We start from the raw sequence: 14,067 nt of genomic DNA on the forward strand, positions 1-14,067 counted from the left end.
GAAGCTGAGAAATTTCAGAAGTTTAAATTCACCCTCAGCAACTTAGTGTGGTTTCAAGCAACTTAGCAATACAGTCTCAAAATATGAAAAAGTGGAGAAAGGGCTTAGGATTGTGGCTCAGTGTATAAAAATACCTAAACTTAAACTGAAATACAAAAAAAAATAAAGTTTAAAATATTACACTTCACTGTTAAACATCAAAAGTAGATTTCATATAATTCTGTTCTCAGTATTCAAAAGTAAAATAGTAATTTTTAATTTAGAAAAACAATTATATACTTTGAAAGATAAGGTTTCTTGACTATGCATGTATGATATTTATGACTGATATTTCTAAACAATAATTTAATAATGCTTAATAAATTTAAGCAAGTTAAAGACAACTACTTGTTTTCTAAACTTAAATGAGTTCTGTATTTTACTGATCCTCATGTACATCAAGGTGTAATATATACATAATAACCTTACCATACTCTCATAATTATTATAAATGTTTCATTGTTATATAAGGCATACATTTTGGACAAAATCTGTTCACTGTTCACTACTAGTATGAGTTTTCATATATTCAATGAATTTAAAATTTAAATACATTTTGGAAATACTATTTAACTTTTTAGAGTTTCTGGGCACAATCAATTCTCCAAAAATAAGCAGTGTTTAAGAAACATGTAGCTACATTTTTTTTTCCATTTGTATTCTCTCTAACTAGTATGTATCCACAGGTGCTGAGTACTGGTGATTAAATTTTAGAGGCATTGTTACATTGTCAGTTTTCACATTTCAATTCTTTCTCTATGCTATGGTTATTGTAATGAAGATTAAATGTTGTCCCTTACTTAGAGTAATGGTATAATGGTCTCATTTGTAGAGCTTCTCTCCAGTGTGTTTTCTCTGATGTCTAGTAATATATGACATATAATTTGAAATGTTTCTACATTCTCTACATTTATAGGTCTTCTTTCCAGATTAAGTATCCCAGTGTTGAAAATAATTGATTTCTTATTAAACGCTTTGCTGCATTGTTTCAATTTGTAGGGGTTCTTTTCTGTATAAATCCTGGTGTTAATAAGGTTTAGTCTTTCTCTTTTTTTAATGTTTATTTTCTTAGTTGTAGTTGGACACAATAATTTTATTTCACTTATTTATCTGTATGTGGTGCTGAGGATCAAACCCAGGATCTCACACATGTGAGGCTAGCACTCTACCAGTGAACCACAACCCCAGCCCCAATGTTTAGTCTTTCTTTAAAAGTATCATCACTTTATTCACATTTCACATTCACCAGGATGTCTTCTGCTGTGGTGAATAGAGTTTTATTTTTTTTAAAAAAGCTTTTCATCATTATTCCCATTTGTAGGGCTATTCTTCAGTGTGAGTTCTGTTGTGGTGAATAAGGCCTGTTTTATTGCTAAAAGTTTTGGCACATTTCTTATATTTGTAAGCCTTCCCTCCAGTGTAAATTCCGCTGTGGCAAATAATGTGTAATATTTGAGTAAAACTTTGTCACATACTTTGCATTTCTGAGGCTTCTCTCCTGTGTGAGTCTGTTGTGGCAAATAAGGTGAGATTTTTGACTGAACGCTTTGCCACATTCTTTCATTTGCAAGGCTTCTCTCTAGTGTGAGTTATTCCGTGGCAAATGAAGGTGTTTTTTTGAGTAAAAAAACCAGAAGGCTTCTCTCTAGTGAGTTCTCCTGTGGTAAATAGATCTGATTTTCAACCAAAAGCTTTGCCACAATCTTTACATTTGTAGGGCTTCTCTCCAGTGGGAGTTCTCCTGTGGCAAATAAGGTGTGATTTTTGACCAAAAGCTTTGCGACATTATTTACATTTGTAGGGCTTCTCTCCAGTGTGAGTTCTGCTGTGGCGAATAAGGTTTGATTTTTGACCAAAAGCTTTGCCACATTCTTTACATTTGTAGGGCTTCTCTCCAGTGTGAGTTCTTCTGTGGGAAATAAGGTCTGATTTTCGACCAAAAGCTTTGCCACAATCTTTACATTTGTAGGGCTTCTCTCCAGTGTGAGTTCTCCTGTGGTGATTAAGGTGTGATTTTTGACCAAAAGCTTTGCCACAATCTTTACATTTATAGGGCTTCTCTCCAGTGTGAGTTCTCCTGTGGCGAATAAGGTTTGATGTGTCACCAAAAGCTTTGCCACATTCTGTACATTTGTAGGACTTCTCTCCAGTGTGAGTTCTTCTGTGGGAAATAAGGTCTGATTTTTCACGAAAAGCTTTGCCACAATCTTTACATTTGTAGGGCTTCTCTCCAGTGTGAGTTCTTCTGTGGGGAATAAGGACAGATTTTCGACCAAAAGCTTTGCCACAATCTTTACATTTGTAGGGTTTCTCTCCAGTGTGAGTTCTCCTGTGGCAAATAAGGTGTGATTTTTGACAAAAAGCTTTGGCACATTCTTTACATTTGTAAGGCTTCTCTCCAGTGTGAGTTCTCATGTGGCAAATAAGGTGTGATTTTCGACAAAAAGCTTTGGCACATTCTTTACATTTGTAAGGCTTCTCTCCAGTGTGAGTTCTCATGTGGCAAATATGTTCTGATTTTTTACCAAAAGCTTGGCCACAATCTTTACATTTGTAGGGCTTCTCTCCAGTGTGAGTTCTTCTATGGCAAATTAGGAGTGATTTTAGACTGAAAGCATTGCCACATTTTTTACATTTGTAAGCCTTCTCTCCAGTGTGAGTTCTCATGTGGCAAGTAAGGTATGATTTTTGACTGAAAGCTATGCCACATTCTTTACATTTGTACGGCTTCTCTCCAAGTTGTGTTCCTCTATGGTAAATAAGACCTTTTTTTTTACTAACAGCTTTGCAACATTCTTTATATTTGTAGAGATTTTTGCCAGTATACATTCTCTGGTGGTGAACAAGGCCTGATTTTTTATATGATTTCTGGTGTTCACTCTCACTTGTAGTTTTCCATATTTTCTTTTGTGGTAAATAGTTAAGATCACAACTTCTATATTTTGTACTTTCATGAAATATATGTTTTACGCACTTTTCTGGTGAATATTCTTGGGTATGATTAGGAATCATGGCTGAAATAAACAAAAATACAAAAAAATACCTAATACAATTGGATAAATATATTTTGCATACATAACATGAAATTAAGGTAAAATAAGTACATCAGGAGTGTAGCTGATTAGTAAGTAAGTCCAAAGTCACCATAAATCCCAAGAATATATTAGTTCAATAAAAATGTACAGAAAAAATTACCTTGAGAATATTACCCAAATTCCTGTAGAGACCACAGTATCCAAGAGGAGTACATTATTAAGAAGAGTAATATAATAAAGTGTAGAAAAGTATCATTAACAGCCTTTTGTCCTTTATAAGATAGTATTGTGTATTTAAGAAATTTCTACCAGCTACCTTCACCGTCAGTAGAATAAGAGAAATGTAAAAAATATACAAACATTCCTGGCTTTTTCAAAGAGTGTCCAAAATATGGTTTTTTGTCTACCATGACACAGAGACATGAAAATAACTAGTAGATTTTGAGTGATAATACCATAAATATTCAACAAGGGTACAGAGGCAATGGACTCCTAAAAAAATATGAACAAAAAATTTACTAAGAAATATACACATATATGTCTATAAATTTTTCATAAAAACATTTTAAAAGACTATAAAAACCTTGCATAGTCTATGGCCATAATACTTGGATGAATTCAACACATTACACTCTAGTATAATAAATTGATTTTTATATTTTTACATTCGTGTGATATAAGAATTTCCTTTATTGACAAATACAACATTGTTTATTTATAAATATATCATGGTACTTTATACTATATATACAAGGTAAAATGACTAAATAGAATAAATAACACAATCATTATTTCATATAATTATCAATTTTGTCCTTACAAGGTATTGTCTTTTTTTCTACTAGTATTTATGAAGAACATAATACACTCACTATGTGGTAAAATAAAACTCTTTACCCTATTATGCTCAATAAAATTAAAATATGGAGACTTTGACTATAATATTAACCCTACAAAAAACACAGTACCTGGTCAGAAAAATTTTGCTCACTAAAATTCTGACATCCACATGTGAATCAAATGCTCCTACAACTTAATATCTGCCTGCCACCTTTCACTTAATTCAAAGTCCTGCATATATTTCTTATAACACTTTAAGACACAAAATAAATAAACTAAATAATAATAGGATATAAGTACATATTTTTACCCATTTGACATTGATGGGCACACACATTGAGTCCCTAGCTTTAATACTAAGAAAAATGTTTTCACTAAACACAGAAGCAGAGGTATCTTTTCAAAATTATGATTTAATTGTTCATGGATACATATTGAGTAGTGGCAATTCTGGATCTTTAGGTCATCCAACTTTTAATGTTCCATGTGTAATGCTTAAGATTACCCCAAAAATTCTATATCACAAATTACAACACAAGTCTTTTTAAAATTGTTTGAGCCATGCTCTTTCTAAATTCCTGTGACTTCTCTCAAACATGAAGTACTTTTGCATGGCCTCCCAATTAGCAAATATTACAAGGATGCAGCACTTTTCTTGCCTATTTTTATTTATTTAAATGTTTTTATACTTTTTTCCAGAAAATGGACTATGTAATGTACTGATGGCTCCTTTAATGAACAAATAAAAAATAGTAAAGCAACTATAAACAAAGAAAATCACGGCTAAATCCAAGTGACAAAAAAAGAAAAAAAACATTAAGAATTTATCATTAGGATACTGACAGTTATGAATTACTCACTAAATAAGTAAATAACTATTTAAATAACTAAATAACTATTTAAAACAAAGTTTAGAGAGTGAAATTCAAAAATATTAACATCAATGAGCACAATGTTTATTTGAATAATTCTTTAAGAAAAAATGAGAGGGGCATTCCTAGTGTGCAAATCTGAAATTCTACCAATATGGGAGAGGCTTATCAAGCAGTACCAAGTTTAAGACAAGTCTAAGCAACTTGTAAAATACTGTAAAAACTAAAAATATATAGGGTAGATAAAGAGAAGTGGGATATATATATATATATATATATATATATATACACACACACACACACACACACACACACACACAAACACACACACTGGGTTTTGTTTAGGGTTGATATTATTGTCAAAGACTCCATATATATTTTCACACTTATATATATATTATATATATATGAAGTATGAATGAAAAGAATCCAAGCATGCAACAATAAAAAAACAATGATCCAGAAATTAAATCACTAATCAAAATTTTTAAAAAGTAAAAAATATAAAGTAATTACAAAGTAGAAATATAATGATTTATTCACTTCAGAATATTTATGATTACTAATGCATTATTGCAAAACACAAAAAAAGAAAAATATTTACTAACAGAATTGAATCTAAAAAAAAAAAAAAATAAATATCAAGTCAGTTCCAGCAGAGGGCTTGGAAAAAAAACAAGCATGATCTGCTCCCAGAGGCACTATTTGTTTAAAGATGGAAAATGCTCCTGCCTTTACATTCTCATTCTTTTGCACAATTTTTAATCAATGAGATATAGTATTAAATCATGAAATTTCTCATAAGTCTTTTGGACGAGCTTTTGTTGAGTGAGTAAATTGTATCCTAATACTTGCCTTTTCAAACAGAAACAAACAAAGATCTAGCCACTCTTATATTAATATGCATTAAATATTTTTTTATTTACAGTTAATGTGCTCAATATACAACATAAAGTTAATACTCAATATTGGTCATCTGCATTGAATAGACATTTTATTTTCAAACAGCCATTACCAAAAAAATTTTTAATATATAAGGTTTCACTGGACCAGCATGACAAGATCCTATGCCTTTAATCACGTAGGAAAAAGCATAGACTGCTACACTTATGCCAACATGTCCTGTTTGGACTCTAGCTTCATGCATGAAAAGTAGCAATTATAAATGTACATCAGGGACTTCACAAGCTGATTCCTAAGTTTCATTTAACCCTGGAAGATAAGAGTTTATGCAAACAAGAGAATAATTATTCTCCTCAACAGAGGAGAAACATTAAAAGAGGACCCCAAGATACTTGAATTCTAGTTACCTGGGGGGATATAAAACCATTAACAGCCTCAGCTCTACAGGCGTTGGCTAAAATGGGGTTAGAATGTACTCTAGATGACTTTGTTACTGCTTTGATTGCTAAACTCACACAAAACTCTGTAAATGCTTTGGTATTAATAACAACGTTGCTCTGTTTTTGTACACCAGCTCGGGGAAATTCACTACTGTCAGATCCTGGACTTCTAGAACTCATTACAATATCTTGACTCATTTGCATAAAATTGTTATATACCTGCAAAAAATTTCTCATGGTATTCATTGTTGTCTTAGCAAAATAAAGTGTCCTTACCGTTTACATAGTATTTAATAGGTCACCATGCTGTGCAATTTATACATAAAAGGTCTATTCCTCTTGATAAAAACTGTGATGATTCAGTAAAGCTTCTCTCTAAGGAAGAATTTAATGCTTTGACATTCTCCTTAGTTGGTTTACATGGACTAGCTCTACGGGCTTATAAAACTACTATGAAACACACCTATGCTATTATAAACAGTATTAGTCATGCCTCCATGGATATAAATATGCTTAATGAAGAACAAAAACAACATTGTCAAGTCATACTTGACAATCATGCTGCAATTGATTGTCTGTTATTGTTATATCATAAAGGATATCAGAAGTTTAATAATATGTGTTCCTTCAATTGAAGTTATAATAGTAATTTTATTTCAAAAGACTTAAATTACCTGAAAGATATCATTAATAAGGTTCAACAAGAGGATGGATTTTGGACTTGTTGGATTGGTTAACTTCATGTTTACTCAATTTCATCTGAGTAAAAAATATTCATAGGTGGATGTTTACTGATGTTGGAACTTGCTGCTGTCTATTCCTGCCCTATTTTTTGCCCCCACCAGCATTAAGGAGATAAATGATCTTATTTATTCAAAACGCCTTAAAAAAAGAGGGGAGGTATTAGGTATTCTGACCTTGGAATAGACAGGAAAGTGTGGGGGTGATTGTAACTGGCACCCTGAGTTCCACAATTGTAATGCCCAGCAGTTTTTCCCTGAAGCTATTAAGACAACTCTACAGGTGCACTATCTAGTTTCTGTTGTAATGTCCTTAGGGAGAAGGGGCTCTATATTTGTATTAACTGTACCTAATCATGGTTAGCTAGCACTTGGAGTTAAAGAAATACTGGGTTAGAATGTAGTCATGGTATCAGAAGCTATGTAATTTTGGGGTATTATATGTGCAGCTGTTAAGATGGGTGGCCAGTTTTTTTTTTCTTTTTCCCTTTTCACTGGGTGTGTGTCTATCTCTTCTGTTTGCCTTTTTAAAGGTTTCCTCACAAGAAGATTTGAAACAGATCATGCTGGCCCTCACAACAAAAGGTAAGTTTTGATGGTAAATCTGAATAAACTGGGACATCACTAAAGAAGAAAACAGAGAACAACAAGTAATTTAAAAATGTGATAAATATAGGGCAGTATGTGTTCAATGATTACAATCAAAATAAATAAACCTAAGCTTCTGAAAATTTCTTCTGCTGGATAACTACTCTTTCAATATTTTTTAGTTTGGTTTTCTCCTTGACATTTGAATGACTCAACTGTGTCCCCTGCTATGTGTAATCTACAATAGTTTACATAACTAAATTATACTAGGTACTACTTATCTAAAGTGAAGGAAGTATAACACACAAAGAGACAGATTAAAAAGTAAAATTTTATATATATATATATATATATATATATATATATATATACACACACACACACACACACACACACACAGAGAGAGAGAGAGAGAGAGAGAGAGAGAGAGAGAGATCTGTACTAAGAATGCCCTTTTTTTGAAACACAAATCTGAAACTCATTCTTATAGAAAATTTCCCAGAAGATACTCTGCAACAGAAGTAAATTAAATAATAATTAGTAATTAATAATTTTAAAGGGAAATTAAACTTACCCAGGAAGGCCAAGTTTCTATAGTTCTCTAGCATCACATCTCTATATAGTTTTTTCTGTGCAGGCTGAAGGCATTCCCACTCCTCTTCAGTAAAATCAATGTATATATCCATAGGTGTTAAGAGTTCCTAAAATAAGAATAGGTAAATAAATAACACATTGACCACATGAACATTTGCACAGTCTGTAATGTAATTAAAGTTGAAATGAGAGTTAATAGGCTATCATGTAGATAGTGTTTTGGAACACAATGATACTATTATCTACTTCTGCAGAAAAAGTGATTTAAGTTCAAAAAAGTATACTTACTCCACATTTATGAAACACAATATAAAACTCAGGCATTATCACAAAAATATATATTTTGTAAGTTTTTATATCTTGATCTAAATTATACATATTTTTTCAGATGAGAAAATCATGGTAATGAAGAAGAAAGGTAATACTCAAATTTAATTGTAAGACTATTAATCAGAGATTTACTAATGTGTAGAATCTTATTTGTTATATCTCTGATAGAGCTGGCTATTCTGAATGTGTAGTGGGATCTCTACTAATTCGAAAATCAATGGTATAAGAGAAATTTTGAAATATAACAAGGTAGACAGATCACTTAATGGAAATATATAATAGTTTATTTAAGTTCAAATATTTTATGGTTTTCATGTATTTTATTAATATAAAAAATAGCAACAACAATCCTGTTTGAATTTTCCTTTTTATAATTTTAACATTTTTAACATACAAAATTATATATATATACACACACACAAACTTTGATCAATGTTTATATTGTATGATATTTATAATAGAATATAAATATAGCTCTTGAAACAAATATATATATATATATATATATATATATATATATATATATATATTTTATTTTATTGGTTCTTTCTAGTTCTACCTGACACTAAAATAGATTTTATGGTATTATGCAAGCATGGGATATATCTTATCCTAATTAAAATCTTATTCTTTTTGGTGGCTACGATGGTAGGATTCACTTACAGATATATATCTTTAATATTTCTATCATTGTCCCTTTTATTTATTTCTTTATTCATTTATTTATTTTTTGTTTACCATTGTGCAATTTACTGATTTTCTTTTCTTACCATTCCCCACTTTATGAGCTTTAGATTTCACATATCAGCAATAACTTTGAACTTTTGGTTTTAAAGAAATGGTTTGTTTTACTTAGCATAAAATCTCCAGATTCATACATTTCCTGGAAAATGTCATAAAGTCATTCTTCTTTACGGCCAATTCATAGTTTATTGTGTACATAGCAACAGTTTTTTATCCTGTCATCATTGAATGGACTCATTCTTCATTGAATGGTTAGTTTTATAGCTTAGCTATTGTGAATTGTGCTACTATAAACATTAATGTGGCTGTGTCAATGTAGTATGTTGATTTCATGTCCTTAGGGCATATACAGTGCAGTCAAAAAACTGGGTAAAATTGTGGTTCCTTTTCTTTAACAATATCCATACAGGTTATTATGTTTCACTTAGACCTCCATACAGCTGGAAAAATTGGAATTCATGTATACCTGAGGTGAAAATAAAACATACACAAAAAATTAGTAAGACAGAAAATGACTAGAATTTATTATCAAATCAGCCATCCCAATAAAATGTAAAATAACTAAAAGTAAAGAAAATCATAAGCAAAAGAGAAAAATTAGAAGCTATGAAAGATAAACATAACACAGAGTTACCAGTATCAATGTTGGTGCTTTTAAAAAGCAAATGAGGGGGCTGGGGATGTGGCTCAAGCAGTAGCGCGCTCACCTGGCATGCGTGCGGCCCGGGTTCGATCCTCAGCACCACATACAAAAAAAAACAAAGATGCTGTACCCGCCGATAACTAAATAATAAATATTTAAAAATTCTCTCTCTCTCTCTACCTCTCTCTACCTTTCTTTCTAAAAAAAAAAAAAAGCAAATGAGCCCAGTCTAGAGATTGACAACTGTAGTTCCAGTGACTGAGGAACATAAGAAAAAAGGATCATAAATTCTAAGACAATATTATATGTAATATTGTCTTATATACATTGTATTGAGCAACTTATGAGGCACATAGCAACTCAGCAATACTCTGTCTCTAAATAAAATATAAAAAAAGGACTGAGGATTTGGCTTTATTGTTAAGCACCCCTGGGTTCAATCTTCAGTACAAATTTTAAAAAGCAGATACAATTAAAAAAGAAGTAGCAAATTTGAAAATTCAACAAATAAAAATTATATCAATTATACAGTATATAATTGCAAATATAGGCAAACATAATGATTTCTCACTTTATGGAAATACTCTCTGAAAAATTTATCCTAAGAATCTTCTGCAATTTTCCAATTCTCTGAGTGCAATGACAGAATCTAGATTGTACAGACTAGTACATGGCTAAGATACTTGCTAGATCCATGGTTGTACATAAAGTCTACTGCTTACCAAAATACCATGATGCCACATGATTGATGTTATGAAGTAAAATCAATCAGGGTAAACCTCATAATAAAACAAATGGTGGAACTACAGAAAACACCAACAACAAAACTCTTAAAACATGCTAGGATATTGGGAAAAGAGTGCGATAATAAATTCTATTTTATCACTTCACTCATAAAACACAACAACATATTTTGACACATTAAATGCTGAATATAAGTTATTAATAAATAATACTGAAATATATAAGAAAGTACAAAGCTCGAAAGTTTACATACAAAAGATAGGGTTCATATGGTGGTGCACACCTGAAATATCTAGTATTCTGAAGTCTAAGGCATGAAGTTCAAAATTTAAGGCCAACTAAAGAAACTGAGCAAACCCTATGTGGAAATAAAATTTAAAACAGAGCTGAGAATATGCTCAGCATTAAGACACTTTGGTTGAATCCCTAATATCACAAAAGAAAAAAAAATATTTTTTTTGTTTTCAAATTTATACAATATAATAGACTTTAACTTATGAATTAAAAAATATTAGTACAAAAAATCTATTCATCAAATGATTACATTGAAAGCTGCAAAACTGACAAGGTAAAAAAAACTCTGATTTCCTCACATATACATTAAACGCTTATAAGAAGAAGAAATACAACAGATTGCAAAAGAAAAACAAAAAATTCTCAAAGAGTCACTTTAAAAAGGATATATCTAAGTGTTCAATAATCATAAAAACTCAAAATCTTTAGAAATTAGGTAACATTGAATAAAATCACATCATATAGATGAATTAAATAGTATTGACGAATATGTGGAGTAAATGCATTCACAAAAAAGGAAAATAATAATTTAAGATTTTATTATCCATTTGTAGAAACTTTTTTGTAATCATAAGTATATGATACACCCACACAGGAAACAGAGACTAAAATTACAGCAACTGTACATGAGAATACAGCCACATTCTTCCAGAGTTGAAACCAAGGGCCATGGCTAAAGAGGAAGAAATAATTATTAAATTTTGTAAAATGTAAATTCTAGGAGGTAGAATTTTTGTTGATCTATTATATCCAGATTGACAAATATTATAAAATACCATGTATGTTTTATGCTGATGTCACATGAATGTTGCATTTCATATGCAAGTATGTTTACAAAAGGAATATGCAGTATTTGAGAAAATGAAAATACAGAAAAAAACATAAAAGACTCAAATATTCAACATATTTACAAAGCATAAAACTATTATAAAAATGATCATTTTCCCCAAGGTACTCTTTAATAATAACTGGTCATAATTTTACCATTCTTTACTTTTTGATAAAAAAGAAATCAAAGCAAAAACTTCTAAAATTTTCGTGGAAAGTTGAATGTACATAAAATTAGACAAGAACTCTCTCATATATAAGAGTAAATGTACTAGTGATCATTACCTGACACTAATGCATGTTATAATATTAAAACAGTGTAGTAACTGTAAGATAAAGAAATCACAATACAGAAAACTACATAGGGCAATTCATATGTATGCAAATATCTTTTTATTGTTAATTATTATAAGTATATAAATCAAAATATATATATATCAAAAATATTTAATGTGAGTGAATGCTACAATCCAACCTCAAGGTAGATGTTAGAATAAAAGGCATAGATTACAAAAGCAACTTTTGTGCACAATGTGTGTGACACTGGAATTATACACAAGCATTCACCAAACAGCAGATATAAAGAGAGATAATTTTAAAAAATATAATAAAAATAAATAAAAGCAGAATATAAGCCTCCCTCCATTTATGGATATACCAAATAAATATATACTCCTGTTTTGAGTCCTTCTAAAGACTGTAAAGGAATTAGAGGAACACAAATTGGAAAACTGAAAAAAATAAATGTCGATGAAGAGATAAGAAGAATTCACTTGAAGATTTTCCTGATCTGAGCAATAAGCAAAATTACTGGAACAAAATGCCCAAGTCCAGTGTTAATATAAATTAAGGCAGATTGATTTGGGTTTGAAATATATTATTTAACTCCAAATGGCCTGTAGTTTAAATGCTAATTTATCTGTACACCCAGAGGAAGGAATAAGATATACATGAGTATTTACTCCAGCAAAAAAAAAAAAATTAAATAAATAAATAAAATAAAATAAGTAGTTTTCTATGGCCATGCAAGATCCATGGGCTTTATTCCATTAGATCAGAGCGGAAGAGGTGTTAAATCTTAAGGTAACCCCTTAATCCCTTAGGGGGATTTGCCAACATTCTCTAAAAATGCAAAAAGCTGTTGCTGACAGTTGAACTTTTATCTAGACAGTACCAAAAAATTAACAGCGAAATACAGACCACCACCGAAAGCCAAAGTGGCAGTTTAGCACTTTCTGAGCTCTATCACCCAGCTCACTTTACTAATAACACCAGACCTAACCAATTCTATCTGTAAGTAATTTGTCCCAATATTAACTTTTTCCATTCAATGGACTACATCTGAAACCTCAAAGCATTGAAAGCATTGATAACTGTGCAGGGCAAATCTCCCTAGATCAAAAATGAGTGTTTTCACATTGGTGTGAAAACATTGTAATGGGCTAAAATCTCGAATATTAGTGAAGAAAAATGGTTACAATCACAGATCCCTCTTTATTTTTAAAATAGGTGCACATCAATTTTTTTTTCCAGTGTGAATAAGGCACCCTGGAATCTAAAAAGCTTGCATCAGAATTTTAGTAGACCATCCAACTATAAGATCTTCTGCATGAGCACAGCTGTTAGAATGGCTACTCTCAAAAAGTGAAATAGTAAGTAGTACTCCAATTATATGAATATGGAAGAAAGAAACACTGTGCTAGACTACAAAATTAGTGAAGACATTTAAAAAATGAAAGTTGAGAGTTCTCTCAGTTATTTTTTTGAGAAACTAAGCTCTCTACATATATACTGCTCTTGAACAAGAAAAGCCCCAAGTACTGTTCTGTACTTGTGAGAGGCATTTGATGTGCCAGCTGTGTGATCCTCATATTACATAGTTCTGACACACAGTTCCAGGAAAATACTAGAGTAGGGAATGAGAATTCTTTCATACACATTCCACTAAAAGAAATCTGAGCATAAAGACACTCTGACAGGTTGTCTGACTTTGGAGACACAAAGGAAGAATAGAAACACATGATTTTTCCAAGATCAAGGGATTCTTCTTTACTTTTCAACCATGTAAAATGCTCATAAACAATAACAACAAAAAAAATTTTGCTTTTGATTTTTTTCTATGGTACTGGGGATTTGAAACAGCAGAATGTTAATTGTGGGCTACATACCCAGCCATGTTTTAAAATTTTGACACAGGGTTTTCTAATTGTCTAATTAGTCTACCTAAGTTCCTGATGTTTACCTTGAAATTGCAATCTTACTGACTTAGCCACTTGAGTGTCTGGAATTAAAATGCATGTATCATTACACCCAGAGAGAAAAAAAAATAGCTTAAAGTCTCATCCAGTTTTTGGTACAACAATTGAAAATTGAAAATACCATGTTCATTTGAAATATAATATGGGTAAAGTAACTGATAATACTACAAAAATG

General features: G+C 31.0%; 1 protein-coding gene across 1 annotated transcript in view; it reads right to left on the minus strand.

Annotated features, from left to right (window-relative positions):
- Positions 1–360: 360 nt before the first annotated feature.
- The window catches only part of LOC144253947 (uncharacterized), a 47,876-nt gene continuing 34,169 nt past the window's right edge, over positions 361–14,067 (minus strand). The window contains 2 exon segments of the mRNA XM_077796649.1: positions 361–3,053; positions 8,032–8,158. Coding sequence (XP_077652775.1) covers positions 1,720–3,053; positions 8,032–8,158 — 1,461 coding nt within the window. The 3' untranslated portion in view covers positions 361–1,719.

This window comes from Urocitellus parryii, chromosome 3 (assembly GCF_045843805.1).
Source record: "Urocitellus parryii isolate mUroPar1 chromosome 3, mUroPar1.hap1, whole genome shotgun sequence".
Taxonomy (NCBI): domain Eukaryota; kingdom Metazoa; phylum Chordata; class Mammalia; order Rodentia; family Sciuridae; genus Urocitellus; species Urocitellus parryii.